General features: G+C 49.5%; 1 protein-coding gene across 15 annotated transcripts in view; it reads right to left on the bottom strand.

The window, feature by feature from the left end:
• CELF2 (CUGBP Elav-like family member 2) overlaps positions 1–21,315 on the bottom strand; it is a 311,282-nt gene that overhangs the window by 84,483 nt on the left and 205,484 nt on the right. For 13 of the 15 annotated variants that reach the window (XM_042991007.1, XM_042991006.1, XM_042991008.1 and 10 more), the window contains one exon: positions 1,268–1,316. In XM_042991007.1, coding sequence (XP_042846941.1) covers positions 1,268–1,316 — 49 coding nt within the window. Of the gene's footprint in view, positions 1–1,267; positions 1,317–4,312; positions 4,643–6,100; positions 7,059–21,315 lie in introns of those variants that run through there. The other 2 variants (XM_042991016.1, XM_042991015.1) reach the window with 2 other exon arrangements.

The following is a 21,315-nucleotide window of genomic DNA, read 5'->3' as shown; positions in this document are numbered from 1 at the left end:
ACTGCGGCAGCCCCAGCCCCTGGCAATGCGCCTGGTGCACAGCGGTCACCAATGAGTAACTGCTGAATAAAGGACCCAAGAGACCTGCCCGAGGTCCCGGGGGACTTCAGACCCTCTGACCTGGATGCCGTGTTCGTGGTTAAGGTAGTAGGGGTAGGGGATGGGAAGAGACCCTAGGGCAGGGGTGCGGCAGGTGAGAAGGCAGTGGGCAGGGCGCAGAAGCCTACTCCCTTACAGACAAACTGGGTGCTACTAACGCCACGCTCCCACCTGGCCTTTTCTTCAAAACTTCCTACCTCGTCTGTGAAGAAGCCAGAAAATGGGATGCACTACAATCAGCCAAAAAAAAAAAAAAAAAAACCAAAAAAAAAACAACCAAAAAACAAAAAAAACCCTGAGTACCTTGCGGAGAGCCTTAGACCCCAATCATCATTTACATTTGCAGATATGCCGCTCTCCAAGCGCAGGGCTTCTGCCCTGATTACTAATTAATGAGGTGCAGACCTGCTCCTGGAGGCAAACAGTGCTGATTGTGTCAGTCTTGTGGGGCGGAGCCGCGCCCAGGTCTGAGAAGGTAGAGGGTTCCTTCAACATGCACTTCAGGAAAGTCAAAGAACAAAACCGGGACAGAGGCGGGTGTAAACGGAAGCAGAAACTTATGAGAGCGCAATGTGGCTATCAGCCCTCCCCTGTGTCGGAGAGCTAAATCTCAATTACTTCCCGGACTTCATCACATGCATATTTTAGTACTGAGCATCCGTTTATTTAATCAGCCCACTGAATTCTGAATGAATTCGGATGCAAATGCATCGGTACAACTGAGAGAAAAGAGTGCCATTGAGGAACACGCCAGAGGGAGAAAAGAGACAGCCGGCCCGATCCACAGCGGGTGAGCCCTTTCCAGCTCATCTGCTCCACACACTGTGAGGTCCCTCCTCCCCATCGGGTGTCCTGGGTTGCTCTGTGCCAGGAGATCAACAAGATGCAAAGGCCACAGAGCCACCACACGGAGCAAGCCTCAAACGGAGGGACCCCGAAAACCACTTCTTGTAACGTCTTCACAGATCTTGACACCAGAGGTGAACTGAGGCAGGGGAGCGGCTCCCGCGGTGCTCCAGCTAAGACACCCGCAGGGCAAGTTCCCTGCAGCAGCTCTCCCCTCCTCCCCCAGAGCCGAAGCAAGTGGGGCCGCCGCCTCCCTCCCCCACCTGACTTCTTAATTGAAAGAAACAGACAGTATTAAATGAGACAGTTGGTCACCACCTACCGTTTGACTTTTCACTATCGGCAGGTTTCATCTGAATGGGATGATGCATCTAAAAATACAAAAGTGAGAAAGTAAAGGCAGATTGAACAAGTGTATGAACGGCCTCAGAAATCCCACGCTGTTCAACTTGAGCACGGATACTGTCATGAGGACACAGAACCAAAAACAGGCTCTCTCCATGAACAGCAGCGCCGTTAGGAGGCAAGCCTGCAGTTACATTCAGGAACAGGATTCTTTGGAGTCACTGGGCATCGCGGCACAGTATTTAAAGGTTGGGCTTTGCAGTCAGACTGGAGTTTACACCTGGTTTTGCCACTCGGTAAAGAGTTTCTGCCTGTATCTTATAGGTAATTCTCGCTCTGCCAGTCATCATCGCCACTGATCTTGGGCAAGTGTCTCAACTTCTCTGAGCCTCAGTTTCCTTATCTGTGAACCCGGAGTATGAAATAAGGAAACGCACGTGAAGGGCTTAGTTAAGAGGGCACGGGACCTGCTGAGAAAAATGATCTATAGTTACTTTGTAACTCTTACAAATCTAAACACAAGACTGTCTTCGTTTTTCTTGGGGCCATTCTGATGGATTTTCCCTAGATCTCATTGTCATTTGAAGGCCTCTCATCTAGATTGACTTAGGCACCATTATGTAATTTTTATTAAACACAGAGTATGAAATAGGAATGCGGACCCAGGAAAGGAAGGAGGAGAGGGGAGCTGGGGAGGGAGGGCGGGAGGCACGGACCTCACGATCCCGTCCCCTCTGTAGGCGTGCAGGAGCGGAAGGAACCCGAGACAGAGTGGGGCCAAGGTCCTGAGCTCCTCTGTGGCTCTTTACACAAAGCCCGTTCACCCCCGTGCGTGGTCCGTAGAGTTCACTCCAAGCGCAAGAACGCTACCACCATTTCCAATTAAAATAAATTCCTCCAACCACTTTCAAAGGTCCTCTGGCTTCGTATTTCAGCATACCCCAAGGAACCTCGGAGCCACAGTGTCGATGGAATCACTGGCCGTGCAAATGCTCTCATTATAATGGGTCCCGTTCTCTCTGAACCTTTAACTCGCCCAGTGGACTTCCATCACTTGCAAGCCACAGCCCTGGGTTTTATCTAATTTAAAGGAGAGGGGAATGGTACTTGGCTCTGGCCCTTAAATGACGGGCAATTATCATCAGGCAGGCTGGCCCACGTGCAGCTGACGCCTGCCAGGGTCTTCACAAGAGGGATGAGGGAGTGCTATCAGGGGACAAGAGGCTACATAATGCAGAGCTGCTCCGTTTATTCTAAAAGGCAAGGCGCTCTTACTCCCTGAACGTAGACCCTGACGTGTGGGGTCTACTCGGGTCTCCACTCCATTAACATATTCAATTTGTGAAGGAGAGACTAGGAAGAGAGCGGGATGTTCGGGGGTCAGGAAGTAGACCAGTCTTTTTGGAAAAGCCTGGAACACGTCCCTCAAAAAGCAGGCAGAAGTGAACGGTGCAAAGCCCCGGTCTGGGCTAGGAGTGTGGGCTCTCCCCCACAGGTGATGCCTGGGGAAGACGGGCCGAGTCCCTGAGCGGCATGTGAAGCTCCCAATGTGTGCCAGGCTCTGGGCGGAGAGCTGGGGAACAAGGCCAAGTGAAGAAGCTCTGACGCTTCGGGGGCTCACTGTGTATGGGGGGGGGCTGACCTGTAAACAGCCCCTCGAGCATGTCAAGTGCCATGGCAGACACGAGGACAGGGTGCGGCAGGACCTGGGCGGAGCAGGCACCTCCTTCTGCCCGGGCAGCAAGGCGAAGGCTTCTTAGCAAAGGGGGCAAGTGGTTTGAGTCCTAAAGGCCAAGCTGGACTTGCTGGCAGGACAGGGAGAAATGGTATCCGAACGACAGAGTGTCCTGGGCCAGGCCCAGTGGTGAGAAGGCGCACACCTGTCCCTGACAAGGAGGCCAGCGCACGTGGCGGGGGGGGGGGGAAGGACACCAGGGGAGCTGCGGACGCAGTGGGCGCCTGGGTCTCAGACGATCCTGCACGCTAAGGAACAGAAGTTGTGTCTAACAGTCAAGTCAGGCACAGAAGATTCGAGTAGCAAGGGCCACAAGGTCAAATCTGAATTCTAGAAAAGTCCTTTCTGGCTACAATGTGGTGGATGGATTGTACAAGAGGGATATGGAGGGAGACAGCTAAGAGGCTACTGCAAGCGTCCGTGTGAAACTGCCGAAGGCCTAAACCTCAGAGGCAACTGGCTGGTTGTGGGGGTGAGGGGGACAGACCACCATTGCGGGACCAGGGCCCCAGTAGAAGAAACACGAGAAAGCAATTTGCGGGGAGACTGATGAGCCCAGGTCTGGATACGCCCCACTCAACGTGACTGGGGCTGGAGAGCAGTTGCGGGAGTGGTTTTCAGGCTGCAGCGACAGCTCTGGGGGGCGTCCCCCGCAGCGGGAGCCACAGGCATGCATGGAACTGTCCAGGAGGGGATGTAAGTGGAAAGAGCCAAGAGCCCAGGAGAGCACCACAGAGAATAGCAAGAAAGAGGAATCTAAGAGGGACAGGGCAGAGGGCGGTCAGAGGCAGGGCCTCATGGGAGAGCTTGAAGAACAAGGCACTTCTAGCCGCGACGATGAAAACGCCCCAGGATCCTTCTGGATTCGACAATAAGATATTCTGGAAACTTCTCCAAAGCAGTTTTTGTGGGGCGGTGGGGCCAGAATGCCACACTGTGGGTGGCGGGGGCGTGACAGGGGGGACAGCGGCAGGAGACAGGAGAAATAAATGCACGTGGCTTTCTCAAGATGAGCCACCAGGGTGGGTGGGAATATAAAAAGCTCCGTGGAGTCAGGGCCAGAGGTGGGGAGGTGGAGTCCGTCTTCCCCAGACAGCAAAGACGTGCAGGCGAAAGTGCAGAGAAGATTCGGAGGAGAGTCACAGGTCAAGGCAAGGAGAGGGGGACGTGTGCCGACACCACGTACGGACACAAACGCGAACGAATAGCCTTCTGCCCGCAGCAAGCTTACGATGCATCACGGTGTTTGGTACGGACACGTATGAAGAAGAATAAACGGTGGTCAACCTGAGAACAGGAGCCCAGACGGAGCGCTGCAGGCGGTGAGACCGACCTCTGAAGTGCGGGAGTTCTGGAAGCTTTCATTCTGCAAGAAAGCCTTCTACTCCAAGGCGGTAAGAGGCCCAGGGAGCATTCAGTCCAATGCTCTCCATTTATCGGTCTGAAGGGAATAAGGACTTCACTAAGGACACACACAATTTTTGCGATCAAACAACCTAAGCTCTCTCTTCTTAATCCAGAGCCGATTCCCCCAGATCACGCTGCTTCTCCACAAAATGCCCAACCTGGGGCCTGGACTTACGAGCCTACGATGAAGGACTACAGGCCCTGCCCACCGAAGCCGCTGTAATAACCTGTCAAGTCTGCGCCCCCCCCCCCCACCACCAGGCCACTTCATGTAGCTTTATGACAGGCATTACTCTAAGACTTGACTCTTGCTTTCCTGCTGCTGCTGAATTAGCTCCGTTTCTGACCTGACACTACCCAGAAGGTTCTGGACTGTAACAGTGGCGGTCAGAACACAGCTACTGCCACTGCAGACCTGAACTCGGTTCTGGTCTTTCCAGGGCCCAGAGAGGCAAAAAGTCAACTTCACGTAGTTGGATGGTCAGAGCACGGCAAATTCTGAACGGGTGGTCGCCCTCCTTCGTGTGTATTCTGGACTGCTCAGATCATGTGTGCACAGCACTGTGACCTTCGGGGAGAGAGGTGTTCCATCAGTCCTGTGTTAAGAATGGCTCATCGTCACGAACAGTTCGTTTGAGTTACAAATTTCTGATCAGATGTGGGACGTAAATGTCAAGGAAGACAAACAAAAAAAAGGTTTGTAGGAGTTGTTCTCATAATGTTGTTTTACTGCCTCAAAATCTCATGATTCTTAAGAACTTGGGGAGGTTTGTTGAGTGGAACGGGGAAATTACTGGAAAGGAGAAGGCATTCCAGTGTTGAGTTTCAAGGTGTAATAAAGGGATTCCTTTCCTGTAATAGGAAATGCTTTCAAAGATTTGACCCAGTATGACCAGGACCATATGCATTCATTCACCTATGTCTGTGTTTTCCAGATGCCCTATTAGTTACACGCTAGGAACACACAATGCAAGAGTCTGGTCCCAGTGGAACTTGTAATAGGACAGTTGCGAGGGACACGCCGGTGCCATGTGCCGTGCTGAGACACGCAGCGTGAGGACCGAGAGGTGGCCAGTACAGACGAAGGGAGGGCAAGCCGGAGAAGGCGTCTCAGCTGGAGCGGTGTTTGAGTTCAATCCTGAAGGAATCCTAACGCTAACCAGGGCCCGAGGGAAGGACATTTCAGAGTAGAGGACACGTTCCAAGGCACAGAGTAAGGAAGAGGCCATGTGCTACTGAAGAATGATGTGATGACCTTCTCACCGAGACAGGAAGCAAGAGAAGTCACTGACGATCATTCACCAAATACGGAATACCTAAAGCACGAGACTGATAGTGAGGGACGTGCTCATAGACTGGAGAATTTCAAGATGAAAACAACGCAAATCTACTCAAGCTTGAGTTAAAACTGGGAGCCGGATGGGTGGCCAGCAACAACCACACCCTGACCGCCTCCACGAAAACTAGAGATGAACTCCAGGGTGTCCGAACTGCTGCTTTTAGCTCCAGACTCTGGGGAAGCTGGCTGGACCGCCCCCAGAGCTGGATGGGTGGATGGGGCGGGGAGCCCGTGCTGTGTCTGTACCTGGAGGTCCCAGGTGACAGCAGCAGACCAGAGGAAGGGCCGGGGAACCTGGCAGTCCCTCTTCCAGTTTCCTAACACCTCACCTGTCGCAAGGCCATCTCAGAGTTGAGGCTGAGGCTAGTTCCCTAGGGGAGGGTGATCTTCAAGAATTTTTGCAAGGAGTCTTCATTTGCACTAATGAAGTTGAATCCGCATCTCCCTAAGCATCCAGGGTCAGCTGTGTCTGAAAAAGTCTTGAGTTGGTCTGTACTGTCATGATATGTCTACACTGTTGGAGGAGTCCACGAATGTCATAAACACCAGCCTGTGACATCCACAGGGCGGTTTTCCCCAGGCATGAGGGAAACAGGAGTAGTGAGTCTATTATTGGTGTTCAAGCCAGCTGTCCTTGGAGCAAACCTAACGACAGGGCTCCCTGTTGGCAGAGCGCTTGTCCCGGGGAAATGCCAAGATCAATCGTTCTGGAAATGGATCCTGTTCACGGCAGTGAGTGTGACTTAACATATTTCATCAAGTTTGCATTTCTATGAAGAAAGACTTCCAAATCTATTTCCTTGAAGACTTCTTTGCACATGAATTTTTCATTTTATTGTAGAACAACATTTTGCCTCAAGTGACACATCAAGGTGCGGGTCAACTTCTCGGTCTCTGTCTAGCCCTGTTTGTTTAAAAACAAATGAATTCCAACAAAAGGGGAAATTTTAAGAGCTCCTTCCCTCCTGGCAGGGGCGGGGGAAAGGATTGGTTAATTTCGGTTCCATCTGCGGACTTAGCGTTCCATCCCACTTACGGAAGGTGGAGACTCCCAGAGAAGAAGACAGTTACTGCGGTTCAGGGGCGTCCATTTCTTGGGGACCTGATCAGGCTTCCAGGGAGTTGGAGCCTCTTGAGGTTCAGGACTGAATCTCATGCCCGATCTGAGCAATGGCGTCAACAGCAACCCAGAGCCGGCTCCCCTCTGACTCAGGGACAGTCGCTATCCCACACCTGCAACTCTCCTGGGAAGCTGTGGGTCGGCGTTGGGGCACGCCAGCCTTGAGATCTAAAGTCTCCCCCTTTATCCCACATCCTAACGAGGGAGCAGCACGTGGCCTTCCCTCCTCTCATCCCCCCACATACACAAAGGGCCCCAGAACTGGGTTTCCCAACCCCTGGTCTTCGGAATTGCAGATCTCTTGATAGGGCCCCACGATCCTCACTCCTGAATGTGCTGACCTTCAAATCGTCACAGGAGTGCCCAGCTGTGGCTCATGAAAATGATAATGAGGACACAACGTTGGAGCAAAGCCATTACGCCAAGTCCGCGGAGGGCGGAGGGCGGGGGGGCGTGGTCCCTGCACGTACAGGGTCCTGCCATGTCACAGTGGCAGAGATGGGCTGGGCCAGAGCGCACTAGCATTCGTGGGCCGCAATCTCTAGAGCTCCCATTATATCCGAAGTCTGGCGTGATTTCTCCAAACCTCTCTGCCCTGGTCCTGTGATGAGTCACAGGGAGCTTCTGAGTTGCAGCAGCCAATGTTTAACACAGGCCGAGTCTGGGAGCTGGAGGGCCTGGGGGAGAGAGACACTGGGTTCCCGCACAGAGTCAGAACTCGTGTAGAAACTTGTCTAACCCCAGCCATCACCGATTGATGAGTTAACCACCTTTAACACGAGATTCAATAAAACATGCCATTTTTAACCTGAAGTGGGCTTTACAGAGTCACTCTCCTGTATCTCATTATTAAGCCTGTCCTGACCCCTGAGGGAACAGCCGTGATAGTACATATTATAAGCTCACTGCCCATAAAATATTTAAAGGAAGAAAAGGGGAGGGGGGAGACGTGACTTCACACAAAAGCCACACACCAAATGAGAAAACGACAGGATCCCGGCCCTTCAAGACAAAGCAGAGCTCTCGCGCTCTGTGGCATTGCCGATACAGCTCAAGTGGAGTACCTCCCCTCTCACTGTATAGGAGGCCGTGAAATACCTACAGCACCTGTACTTTCTGCATTTGTCTCGAAAAGCCTTTATAAACGGCAAAAATAAGTTTCAAAAGATTTGCCTCCTCTTGGAGGCATGCCGTGGCCCCAGATGTTAGACTGTGTGTATGGTTAAGGGTCTTCTGTGACAGTTAGGCGCCCCGAAGCCGTGAAGGCTGGCCCGCCTCCCCAGGCAGCAGCTCACTGTGCCATTTCGGTCACGGTTCCGCTCGGCATGAGGGGGGTGGGGAGAAACAAAGGTAGCTTTAGGAATGTGGACTTATCCCCACTGAGTAAGAACTTTAGTAACAGTATGACAGACACCTCTGCAAGAAATCGATGACACAAATCGTGTTGCATCAGCCACAACCAGCCCGTAGCTACACCTGCTAAGTGGAGAATTCAGGCAATTTTGGGGAACTGTTTTTGTGAGAAACAGAGGAAATCTTTTCTTCTCAATATTCCTGTGCCAAATGTTGTTGTATAGGCTCCATACATATCTTAACTGTCCCAGTAACCCTGAGACAGGTCCATACGGGGAGCCAGCGGGGAGAGGGGAGCGAGAGAGGGAGGTGTAAGTAACCTGGGCCAAGCCAGACAGCAAGTCAGTAGTGGAGGAGGGATTCAGACTCAGGACTGTCTCACGGGAGCCTAAGTCCCCGACTACTCCTTCCCCTAGCATGTAACCGGACACCTGTTCTGCAAGTGAATTTCGGGTTTCTAAGAACCAATAAAATCACCAGAATTTCCTTTGTCCTTACTAAACACAAAGGTTGTCTAAATTTCTTCCCACTTGGAATCGTGTGCGAATGTGTGCAGTGTGTGTGTGTGTGTGTGTGTGCGCGCGCGCGTGCGCATAGATGTCTGGGACTATGTATATTTCACACGTCCATAAAAACATTTTAAGTGAGCTTCAGAACAAGAGTTACTGTCTGTTTTCACCACGAAAAAGGGCAGGAAAGACAACCCCAAAGGCTGTAATGGAGAGGGAAAAAAACCGTAGCCTTGTGGCCATGGTGGGGAAGGGCTACCGTGGCCAATGTGCCATTTGACTGTGGAGGGGCTGTGCATCCTAATCCAGGGGTTCGGGGCTCATTCTTCCACGACCCCCTCGTCAGCCCCTCCTCAACAAGATACACACGACAGAATCAGACTCAGAGGTGTGTTCCATGGGCCAAGCTATCTGAAACGTTCCCCGCTTCCATCGATGATAAATGGACTGATGAGGAACAAGATTAGCTATCAGTTATCCTCAGGAAAATAATTTTGAATTCCTGACATTAATTGAGCCTACACTTTGCGTTTTCCTTCCCAACGGATGGGGCAAGAAAGTACACTAGAATCCATAAAATCAGTCTGTGTGGACCACTTGGTTTTTTGTTTAATGTTTACTTATTCTTGAGGGAGAGAGCGTGTGCACAAGTGGGGGAGGTGCAGAGAGGGGGGGTGGACAGAATCTGAAGCAGGCTCTGAGCTGTCAGCCGGGCTCCTACCCACGAACCGTGAGATCATGGCCTGAGCTGAAGTCGGACCCTTAACCGACTGGGCCATCCAGGCGCCCCAGCAGTGTGGACCACTTGTTGTTGGAAAAGCCATCATTCACAGCAGAAGAGCCTGGCATTTGACTTTCTGTTAACGGACTGGATTGTACGATGCCTGTGTATTTGAATAAGCTTTGGAAATCCTGGAGAAAACAGAGTGCGTAACTGCCCTCTGAAGATGGAACTTCTTGGTGGGAAGAGAGTGCGTGGGATTCGTCTACACTCGGGGAGTCCCAGGGCTACTCCAAATTGTTGTTGTGCATTCCCACCAGTTAGGTTAACACAAGCAGGTGCGTAGAAAACTTTCAACCAATATTTGCTAACCACAGTTTTTATAAAAGTGATCTCAGCCAAGGAAAAAAGTGGTTTTGAACATGGTAACAGTAAGGAAACCGAAGTTACCTTTTCTCTTCCCATGGCAAATCACAACCAGGGGAGAGAATTCAGAGTGGAAACAACTATTTCTTCCTGACAGTCACTGACTGATACGCGTGAAATGCTTACAGCACTGAGTGCTTAGGCCCTGAAAGAAGTCATCACTACCATTACGATTTTACAAAAGCGTAAGGGTTTCCCTCGAGGGGTGGGGGGGAAGGTCCCATTCAAAAGCCAAGATAACATACTGGAAGGGAACAGCTTCTCTCGCTCACCTGGGAGGTATGCAGCTAGGTTCATTCAACTCTCAGCTTTTTTTACAATCCAGTGATGGAGAAAAACCTAGAGAACCCGACTTATAGATCTGCGTTTGGCCCGTTGAGTTGTAGGGAAGCTCGTTTAGCTACAATGGCTTACATTTCTCCTACAATCGTGTGCTATACCAGAGGGGGAAAAACAAGCAATATAGCCATTTAGTCCTGGAAAAAAAAAATTTTTTTTTTAAATAAAATCAATAAAACAAAATATGGCGGGAAAATTAGATTACCCTGGGTGGAATTCTAGGAGGGAATGTGGAGTCTGTTATGGTGATTAAGTCATCATTTCTGACAGATTACTCTAATTGGCTGTCAAGTAACATTCCGCAACCCCATCTGTAACTTGGCGTCCTAGTTACTCAGCCAGTGTTACCTTCTGGACATACATAACACATACAAACAAGAGGAGGTACAGCCCGGCACTTATTATACTCATTAGCTGTGATTAGGTTCTGTGTTTTCAGATTAAGTAGTAACGCAAGCTTCCGTTGTGCTTTATTTATTCTTAAAATTACAAGAAAAATGCATGGGCTCAAAGTAGGAGGCAGGGGATGTGAATGAAAAAGAATCGTGACACCAACGCGGGAGTGTAACGCTCTCCGGAGCACGGCTATTCACGAAGAACGTTCACCTTTTCATAGTTTGATTTTTCTCGGAGCTCTTACACTACGTTACCTGGAGAGGTTAACCTAGGTCTCTTTGTAACCCCTCCAGTCCTTCAACTTTGGTACCTCATTAGCTGTTATTTCTGTACAAGGCACTGCTATTGTGTTTCGCAACGTTCTCGTGAACAGAAAGCCCTTTCTTTGATAACATTTCAGTCCTCACGTCTCGGTCACTGCATCTTTGGAATATAACGAGCAATTCATCCGATCAGTTGAGCTCCCAAATAAATTTGGTGAAAAGTACAGCAAAATGAGTGACAACTGTAAGGCTGCAGGCACACCTTACTTTTGTCTCGATTCTTGAGATCCATATGCTTTAATGACGAGAAAACTGGAGGGCATAAAAAGTTTCGGAAACAAAGGCAAACGGGAAGACTCAATGTAACAAAAGGCTTGTAGGATTACAGCGCTGTTGAGGCGATACTTGGGACAGCCCCGAGAACCGCAGAAGACCGCACGAGGACTTTGTGTGACAGCTGGGAGTACAATCACCGCTGATTAATGAGCCAAAATTAGCAGAAAGGTAATAATTTGCCCTTATTACTAAATGGGAAATGTACAGATATCCTTTCTAATCATGATTTCCTTTTGATTGTGGAATTGTCTTCCAAAACCAGTGATGGATGCTCCGAGAGTCATTCTTCCAGATGTTACCCAGATGCTAAATTAGACATGCTGCCTAACTGAGCCATGCAAAATACACACTGAAATAATAACGCCTGGCCAGGCCAACCATTAAGGGGTGGTTTAATGACCTGGGTAGTTCATTTATATTTCCAATACTATGACTCCACATGCCACAAACTCAGCATAATCTCATATTTTAAGACAAATGAGTCTGCTTTAAAAATAAATTGTCCTTTTGACATTAGCCTCTGCCTGTAACGGCCATCTTTGGGCTCGGCTCTGTCAAAGCCTTGGGATAAAGGAGAACCCAGCCTGCCAGGCTCACGGGGGCTCCTTCCCCAACACCAGCTGTTTTGAGGTCATTCGCCACTCCCCACGTGTCATCACCCCGTGAACGGGGACGAGCTGGGCCCTGTGCACTGGGGAGTGGATCGCTGTGCCTCCCTTGTTCACCTTCACTCTGTGTGGGGATGCCTGCTGCTTGACCTGGTCCTTGTGCACCTGTTCACTCTGTGCAAACCCAGCCCCCGGTCCTGGCCAAGCCAGGAGCGCACCTGCCGCCCGGGGCTCGACCCAGTTACTGGCAATCCCTGGTACTGCTTCCCAGAACCCTCTCACTCAGCTGCTTTCAGCCACACCCCTGCCGCATACCCGCCGGAAACACCCTTTGGACAGTGCAACCTGCCAGCATGCACTTGAATATCCAACCCCGGCTGGAAACCTGCACGCTGGAAGAGACAGCTCGCGGGTCTGTTTTCCCAGCCCCTCACCGGACTGACGCTCTGGCTTGGGCCTAAATTTGCTGATTTTTCTTCCCCTTCAATTCCCAGTTTAGAATTTCCGCTCAATTTTTCTTCTCTGCACTACCCCTTGCTGTTTCCACTGGTGCTACCTTGTTAGCTCCTGATTCCTGGTCCCTCAGATTCCGGAAGTGGCCCCCTCTCTACTTCTGGTCCTTGCCTTCCAAGCATCTCATACACCGCTGCCTTTTTAATCTGCCTGAAACTCTGCTCTAGTAGTTTCTGTCCCTTGCCCCAAAACTTTCCATGATCTGCCAAATTAAATTCCAGCTCTTTGGCCTTTCACGCAACTCCAAGCTTTGACCCTGAATTACCTTTCCAGGCTTCTTTCTCCTGATTGCTCAACACTTGTCTTCAACTCTAGTCAAACTGGACAACTCCCTCTTACCGGGACCTCATCCATATGCTTCTCCACAAAAAGGCACAGCGACCTTTCTCACATATAAACACAGTACTTCCTTCACTAATATAACCGCTGTATATGTTACACAGGAACACCTATATGCTATTAGGCTGAATCATGTGAAATTCCCATTTTGTAGATTGTGAATAGCTGAAGGGTGACGATTTCATAGGATACAACCTCGTACACTGCACAGCAACAGAACTGCATTATTTTCTTTTCGGGTGACGTGTGAAAAGCTCCCCGAGTTCAAGTCATGTAGGTTTTTCTCCTTTGTAAGGTCTGGAGAGCTTTCCAGCAATTCGTCTGCAATATTTACCAGGGTATGAGCTCAATTACACGTGAACTTGATGACAGAAAGCAAAACCACCCCCTACACCAGGCGCAGAATCGATGGGTGTTCCACGTGCAGTGCTGGACTCCCTTCACCCACTCTCTGCGGCTTCAACGCTGCTGAGATTAGTGATGCTTTATCCAGTAATCTCGGGTTTCCTTTCAACTTCAAGGCAGACTAAAGCCCCCACAAGGATACCCCTCTATCAAGCAAATCTTTAAAACCTCTGGTTCAAAACTAACTTGGAAAACTTAAGCCAACCGTATCTTCCCTTGAACCTTCTGACAGGGTACCGACGTCTCATCAAATCCACGGAAAAGCCCCGCTGAATTTCGTATTCTACTGATCCTTCCCTAGCTTAGCGCCAGAGTCCTGACTTGTTTGAGTTGCTGTGCCAGCCACGTTTATTAATTAGTGTCTAACATTTCCATCTCTGCAAGTTGCAACCTCATAAAAAATGCATGGTTTGATTGGCTTAGCAATGACAACTTCATTTACAACAGACAAATAAATACCATACCTCGCACAGTGATCTTTCTCCATTTATTTATTTAGCTACCTCCATGGCCTTTGGGATTTATACTAAGCGAATGAGAGCAGATAACTAGTGTAATTTTCCTCTCTTAATCATATTTAGGCAAAAATGATTAAGTACCTTTTTTTTTAAACAAATGAAGCTGGTTTCTAAAAAATTATTCCCTATACTAAAAATAGTTGGCAAGTTTGAAAAAAATATGCCTTAAGGGCTATTTCATATTAGCCATGTTTAAAATGCAAATCCATTAAACATCTGAGCAAGACATCTGATATTGTTTTTAGCAACTCTATTATTCATCTCCTTTTCCACAACAGTACTAAACTTTGGTTGATATTTTGCCAAATGAAGAACTCCCCTCCAGTGCCGCTATTTCTTTATGAGTTCAAGTTTAATTTTACTGTCTCATTTTGATTTCTACCTTCTACTCTCATGTGTGAGATCGTTTACCAACTTTGGAAATTACTTGTTGGCAGAGCTCAGGGAAATTATGACAGTTCAATTGTTCTATAAATACCCTTACCCTGAAGCTCAGTCTTCTAGAGATTGGATTCAGGTTTAGGCCTTCATATACACAGCACTGTCACCAAAATTCAAATGGCAGAGATAAACTCAGATAGGGGATACACTAAGAATACGGGAGACGTTTAGGGTGCCTGGGTGGCTCAGTCGGTTAAGCGTCCGACTCTTGATGTTGGCTCAAATCAGGATCTCACGGTTTGTGAGTTCGAGCCCCTTGGACTCTGCTGACAGTGTGGAGCCTGCCTGGGATATTCATATTCATATTCATTCATTCATTCTCTCTCTCTCTCTCTCCCCCCCTTGCTCTTTGCCCCTCCCCTACTCATGCTGTCTCTCTCTCAAAAAATAAATTAAAAAAATGAATATGGGAGACATCTTAAATTAAGGCAATAAGGTAACAACTCTTTATTGACAATGGTTGATCTGCAGTGGCTCATCTATTTTGATGGTTTCTTCTACGAAAGAGGTCTTGGGAAATTTGGCCAGCTTTACTTGTTCTGTAGTGGGAAGAATATCAGACTTACAATCACAAGGTCTGGGTTTGAGACTTGGCTTTGCCAACTCCCAGTACTTACGGTCAAGCCACTTGACCTCTTTAAGCCTTGGTAAGGTCTTAGTTTCTTAATTGACACAGGTGTTACTAGAGTAGAAAAATGCTTTGTGATCATCCATGCTTGTGTCTCACCTTGTGCTTGTAGTTTGTGGAGGAGGCGTCTAACCTGACTAAAAGGACTGCAATGGAAAATCAAAGTACTGAGGACCCTCTCCCATCTCCCTCTTGCACCCCCCGCCCTCGGTTTGTCAACAACTCTTGAGATATTTTATAGTCAGAGAGTGTCGATGAATAAAAGCTTTTCCTGAGAGCTCATTTATTCAACACACATTTGTTGGGCAGCATCTATGGTAAGAGGCTGGGCTCTGAGAACCTTCTCTCTCTTTGAGGCATTTGGAGCTTAATCCAGGAGAGACTAAGAGGTAAATAACCGGGGGGAGTAAAATTCAGCACGACAGGATGAAATCACCACCCCACTACGGTGGATTCACATGAAGGAATATTTGATTCTACCTTCACAGAAGTGAAACAACACCTGTGTGTGATCCTACGGCTGGACTATAGTGTGTGAGCAAGAGTGTCATAGACGCTGGAGAGAAAGTCAGGGACACAGCGTGGAGGTCGAATCTCACCCTTAGGACCCAGCAGGTGTCCATTTTTTTCTGCCACAAGACACAACACAAGCATATTCACACACTCCCGCAGTGCGCTGGGGGTGATGTGCAAGTCCAGGGTCCTAATTCCCCTCCATCCTCTCCGACTCAAGGGAGCACCTGGGAGATGAGTGAGATCGCAGTTATGACAGGGATAACTTCAAAAATCTCCTAACCCCTTCCGTGCTTTTCCTAGCTGTGGGGACAACCATAGTCCCAAATGATAAAGAGGGCAGAATTCCAGAGATGCTAAGGGAGAACGCAGGATTTCCTCGCTGATCACAAATGGGGTACTGAGATGAGGCAGTAGGGGAGAAGGGAAGGCTGAGGATGACTCCTGGCTTTTGGTCTCGGGTGGTGCACCCGTCCACGTGGACAGGTAACCACACTTGAAGAGGGCCTGGGTACTGGTCAGAAGAGGACTTTAGTATTGCAACTGCCTGGGGACCAACTGCATGCAACTTTGCAGTAACAGCTATCGGACATCTAGGTTTGGGGCCTGGCAGAGAAGTCTGACTTTCAAGATCAAGGTTTGGGAGGCAGCAGGTCCCAGGAGGCAGAGGAAGACAGGAGGATGACTGACAGAAATCGTGCAGTGAGAACGAAGGGGTAAAAACGGAACCCGGGGGTGGGGGGCACATTCGTGGTTAAGGCCTAGTTCTCTGCCCGCCATCCTTATGAGAAACAGCACATTCCTTTTTACTGGGAGAAAAGTCGACTGTCTGTCACTGTGCTGTGTAAGGAAGGCGCCTGGAAGGCTTATGGCCTGAGATGTCTTTAAAGGTTCTCTTTTGCACTTGGCTCTGCTTTAATCCAGTGTCTTCAGCCTTTCAAGCTTTAGGCCAGACCCAACCTTCCCTTTCATAAATCAACACCCTGCCTAGCCAGCTGGTGTATTTATTCTTTTTCATTATTTGGAATTTTGTTAAAGTCTAAGCTAAATTTTTGTTTTCCCATTAAGGCCTTTGAAAGTTACCATGGGAAATATTTATTGCCCGCACTGCCATAAAACTGAAGGGCATATCATGTTTAGAGAAGAGAGTCAAGATAAAATGCCTACGAACACACCCAAGGAATCCCAACTACGACATCTGTCCAACCAAATGCTGCCAGAGAGACTGAAGGTCATGGTCCATACGAGGCTATTTTGGGAACCAGGCACTGTATACAGATGCCTTTGAGAGACCTGCCTCCCAAGAGGCCCCTGCCTTGCAAGTAAAGTGCTCTTCCATTTTCCTTTTCCCACCCACGAACCAGAGTGGCTACCTTCCGTGAGGCGAATTACATGGAAAAAGAACACGGGTGTGCCCTTAAAAACCAGCACAACACCCTTCTTCTTAGCCAACATCACCAACGCGCCTTCAGGAGGCGTTACCAAAATGGCCGCGCAGACCGAAACATCCTCGCCGTGGCTCACTCCCTCCTTTTCAAGCGGTAAGGAGATTTCATGGTTAGTCAACTGGGTTGAGAGCCTAGAGCTCATTTCCACTAACGAGCTGATGTGCTGACCACGGTCACGGCAGCCTGCAATCACTGACTCGTGATTCTTCCCAAGACCAAGGGTGAGGGGCTTGGCACATGGGACTCAGAGGCGCAGTGAGGGGAAAAGCACGGTTTGTGCCTCTCCAAAAATGCATAATTAGGAAGGAGAAGCTCCTTTGCAGCCCCAATCTATTAATTCAGCTCTAATCAGTGAAATACAGAAGTGGGGAGGGCGACTTGAAGTCCAAGGACAGCACCTGACATACAGCCCTGCCCTCACGTGTATTTCAGGATCTCCCCCATCAAGAGATGGGGGCTGGGGATTATACCGTGAGCTGACAGAAGCCTGCGAGAGAGGTGTGGCCTGACTTTGAGGTGACGTCAGCAAAGAGCAAGGCTGAGGATGTTTTAGTCCTGGGGGCCGCATGCACTCTGCCGCGGGCTCGTCCTCACGAGTCAGCCAGTCGGTTCTGCTGAGTGAAATAAACACGGGTGTCTGCCTGTAAGTTCCAGGGAAGGCCTGGTAATTTTACTCTTGCCTTCTATGTGCCTTTCCTGGTCCCCTATTCCATGCAGATCTAACCCACCATCAGCAGGTATTACACCCCAAATGTGTCCTCCTCCTGGGACGGGGCACTGATCTCTTGTCCTGCCCCTTTGGCCTCCTTTCCCAGCTGGCTCCTCTGTTCACCTTCTGCTTCCTACTCAGTTAACCAGCCGCAGCTCACGCTTTGATGCTGGTCTGACAGACAACGGTGTGACTCAGGCAAACGGTGGCCATGTAGGTTTTAGTGTTTTTGTGGCAACAAATGACTCTGTGCTTAGAGACTGCTGCCTGGGGTGCCTGTTGTATTTCAAGTGATCGTGAACCACCCAACACGTGAAACACGTCTCCCGATCCACGAGAAGTAGGGATGGAATGCCAGAACCCACTCCAGAGGAATCTCACAACTATTCAGGACAGGTGACATTCTTCTTAGCCCTCCCAAATTAGCACACGTATTATATGTGTTTATAAAGTACCTCTTCTCAGGAGGCAGGGCATTCTACCCTCGCATGCCTGTGGCAGTGAAATCTTCTTTGTCAGCCGGAGTCTCTCAAGCGGTGGCTATGGAGAGGGACAGGATAAGAAGTGCTTTGCTTCCCTAGGAAGGAAGCGCAGGTCCATGGAGGATGAACCAGCAGGGACTCCACACGCCCACCGTTTCTGCAAGGTGGGACCCGGCTGCCGAGTATTACAGATGAACTCTGTGTGGCAGAAAATTGCTCCTCTCTAGAATTAGCTTATTCTGGCCAGAAAAAAACTGTGCTAAAAATAGCACTAACTCCATTCATCCTCTTACAGCCCGGGACATATTAATTCTACGTAAGTCTCACTCATGTGAGATTTTCTGGCAGGTCTTTGAGAGCTGATGGGACGGAAAACACACAGTTGCCCACACCAAGATACTGGCGAACAAAAGACCTCCTCATATGCCGTTCGCGGATTTACCTCCTTCCCGACCTGTCCCAGATGCTCAGGTCACCCAGATCCCTTTTACAATGTCTGCAAGGAAATCTGGGAGGGTGGCAGCATCTGCAGTGACAGAGGAGCTCCGCCCTCTCGAGCACCGAGCAAACCTATCGATTCCGCTGCGGGAGGCAGGTGTGCACACACAGTCAGTGTGGTCTTTAAAGAGAACTGTGATCGATTCCCAGGATGGCGGTACTGGTGAGGACTGTTCCCACCAGCACACAGGCATCACACAGTCCCCGGGATCTGGTGCAAATCCAGGTACAGGGAGAGGCCCGAGAGTCAGCACGACGAACACAGTCCTGACGGTTCCGGGGCTGCTAGCCACGGACCAGGCTCTGAACAGCAAGGCTACCTGTACTTGCGGGAGGGTCAGCAGCAGCTGCGAGGGCTCCCCGCACAGCCAGATGAGCAGGAGGAAACAGGTTAATCGCCACCACCTTACTCTTGGGGCTGATGGCGGTCATTCTCCAATAGTGGTTCTCGAACCTGAACACTGGGATCACCTGGAAAGCTTTAAAAATACCCTGAGAGATTCTTCTTTAATCTGCCCGAGGCATGGCCTGGACATGTGTCATTTCAAAAGCTCCCCAGTCGGGGCTACTAATCACAGAACTAGCTCTAGATGCAAATGGACTCAAACTTAGGACCACTTTGGTTTTTTCTTCATCCCTTCTGTAAAAATTTGTCTAGTTCATGTGTCATTTCAGGTAAATGGCCAGGAAGAATATTATGACTATGAGAGTCTTTTCTCAGAGGGTAGAAATGAGAAAAGGAATCACCACGCTCAGTGGCCTCACATCATACAGTGTAATGTCACCGACAGATGGGTCGTAGGGGCCCTGAACCGCTGCTTCTTTAAGTGACGTGTTTGGAATAGTCTCGTACAGAAATCGCGGGGGCCTGAGACGCTGACAAGACCAAGAGGCTGGGAGTCGGCAGATAAATGTTGCTGTTCCATCCCGACCTCGCCACCGAACTGTTCTGGGCTTCTGCTTCTTCATCTGTCATCTGAAGGGCAGCAGGACCGTCTCCAAAAAAAACTTTTAGCTTCCACAGTCCATGACCTCTGATGAAATAGGGTCGATTTTCCTCGGCATGCCCTCTCTTCCTCTGCTGACCCAGAGAACCACATTCAACTAGACAGAAATCTACTGAGATTAGCCCCAGGATTTCCTAGGTCTGGGACTCTGATCTTCCTTACTGATGATATTTAGTTTTGGTTAATGACCTCCAGGGGTTTTACATTTGGGCAATGCTGACTCAGGGACAGGCTGGGCAACACAGCGATTAGGATTCTCTAATAAATGCCTCAGAGGCACGTAATGACTTTTTGTAGGAGTTGTGATTATAGTTAATGCCTTCCGTGAGCTGCCGAAGAAATGTTAAGATACAACTCATCCAAATCTAGGCTGAAGCGCCTCTTCCTATTTAAATGATGGCTTATAAATATTAGTAAACCATCAGACACTCATAACGGAGTAGGATTACAGGTGAAGTTAAGCTGAATTTGAGGGCAGTTGTCTATCACATCTCCTTGTATCTGGATGGAAGAGGCCAATTATTAGCCGTAAGCGACACTCAGTGATTTGTCAGAGAATTTTTCCTCTAATAGCCAAAAGTATGCCCTTAAATTTGGAATGACAGACTTCTCACTGAAAAGGCAACCAGAGTGGGAAAACAAATTATGACTCTCTGTTTTATTATTTATCTAGCCTTTTATTATTTTCACGAGCTCAGGCGTATATAAAAACCCTTGGCATGGTGCCCAAGACGCAGTAAGTGCTCGGTACACGTTAACTATTACGATTAGTTTTATTAATCAAACATCTATTGCTGTTCCGTTAAAGTTATCTAAATTCCAAAAGTCACTGAAAAATACCAGTCACGTAGAGAGAACATTTACAAAACCAAAACCTGCCGGAAAGATACTTCTGGAGTTCTAGAACTACTGTTCTGAATTTACACCCGCCTGCAGTAATATGGGCAATGACAGCAATTAGCTTTCTATTTCCTGGTCTACATGACTTGCCGACAGCCCGTCTGCTTACACTGGACCTCACGTACCACTCAGCACAAGGCAACTGGCACAGTTTCCCGGTTTGCATTTAAATGCATGCTTTTCTAGAGAAATTAAAAACCGTGTATGTGTGGGCAAGCTCACAAAGCGTGGAATTTGACAGACTGAAATATACCCTAGTGGCCTGCGGTCACCCGACTTCAGTCTTCAGGGTGGAGGTGAGTTTCCAGGGAACCCGTTCTTCACTTTGACTTGGGCCTTCTGGCCCCTGAGGGAGGACTTGGTGGCCCAGAGATCACAGAACTCTCGGTCTAACCCCACGTGCTGTCACACGGCATCCCGGCTCTTGCTCCCAAGACCAGGCCAGTGGGGGATGGGGGGGGGGGGGATGTACCACCAAGTCTCCACGACATGTCCACATATCTACATTCACATCAACACAGCAATGACAGCACGACGACCGGACAGAATCAACCACATGGTTTACCCTAAATGTCTTAGTCAACACTGAGCCTTTGGTCCCAACTCACCTCCTGACCAAGGGAGAGGACAGAGCAGGTGGGTGGCTGGGGACGGAGAGAGAAGGGCACTCGAGCTCCCAGGACACGAGGAAAAACGCTGCGCTGACCCAGCGTCCTTGCCCCTGACTTTGCCAAGGCAGAGAGCACGTGGCTGAGAGCGCGGCCGTGGGGCTGCTGAGGGGGCCGTGTAGACCCCATGTGCGGCGCTCACTGGTTTCCTGGTGCCCTCGTCTGTGGTGCGGGGTCTGGCCCCCCCGTTTCCAGAAGGAGAGATAAGGGGGTAGGGCTCAGCTGTTCTGGAAAGGCGTCAGGGCTCCTGGGGCAGCAAGGCGCGATGATGGAGGGCGGAGAACTCCTATTTATCTCCCAGTCCTCGTGCCCAGCCACAGCCTGCTGGCTGTCCTGCCGCTTCCTGCTTGGTGTGCTGAGTAACAGGGTTCGTGCCTGATCTTCCAGGATGAGCCGGGCCCCGC

Source organism: Panthera tigris, chromosome B4 (assembly GCF_018350195.1).
Source record: "Panthera tigris isolate Pti1 chromosome B4, P.tigris_Pti1_mat1.1, whole genome shotgun sequence".
NCBI classification, from domain to species: Eukaryota; Metazoa; Chordata; class Mammalia; order Carnivora; family Felidae; genus Panthera; species Panthera tigris.
This window is presented reverse-complemented; position numbering and strand designations above follow the sequence as displayed.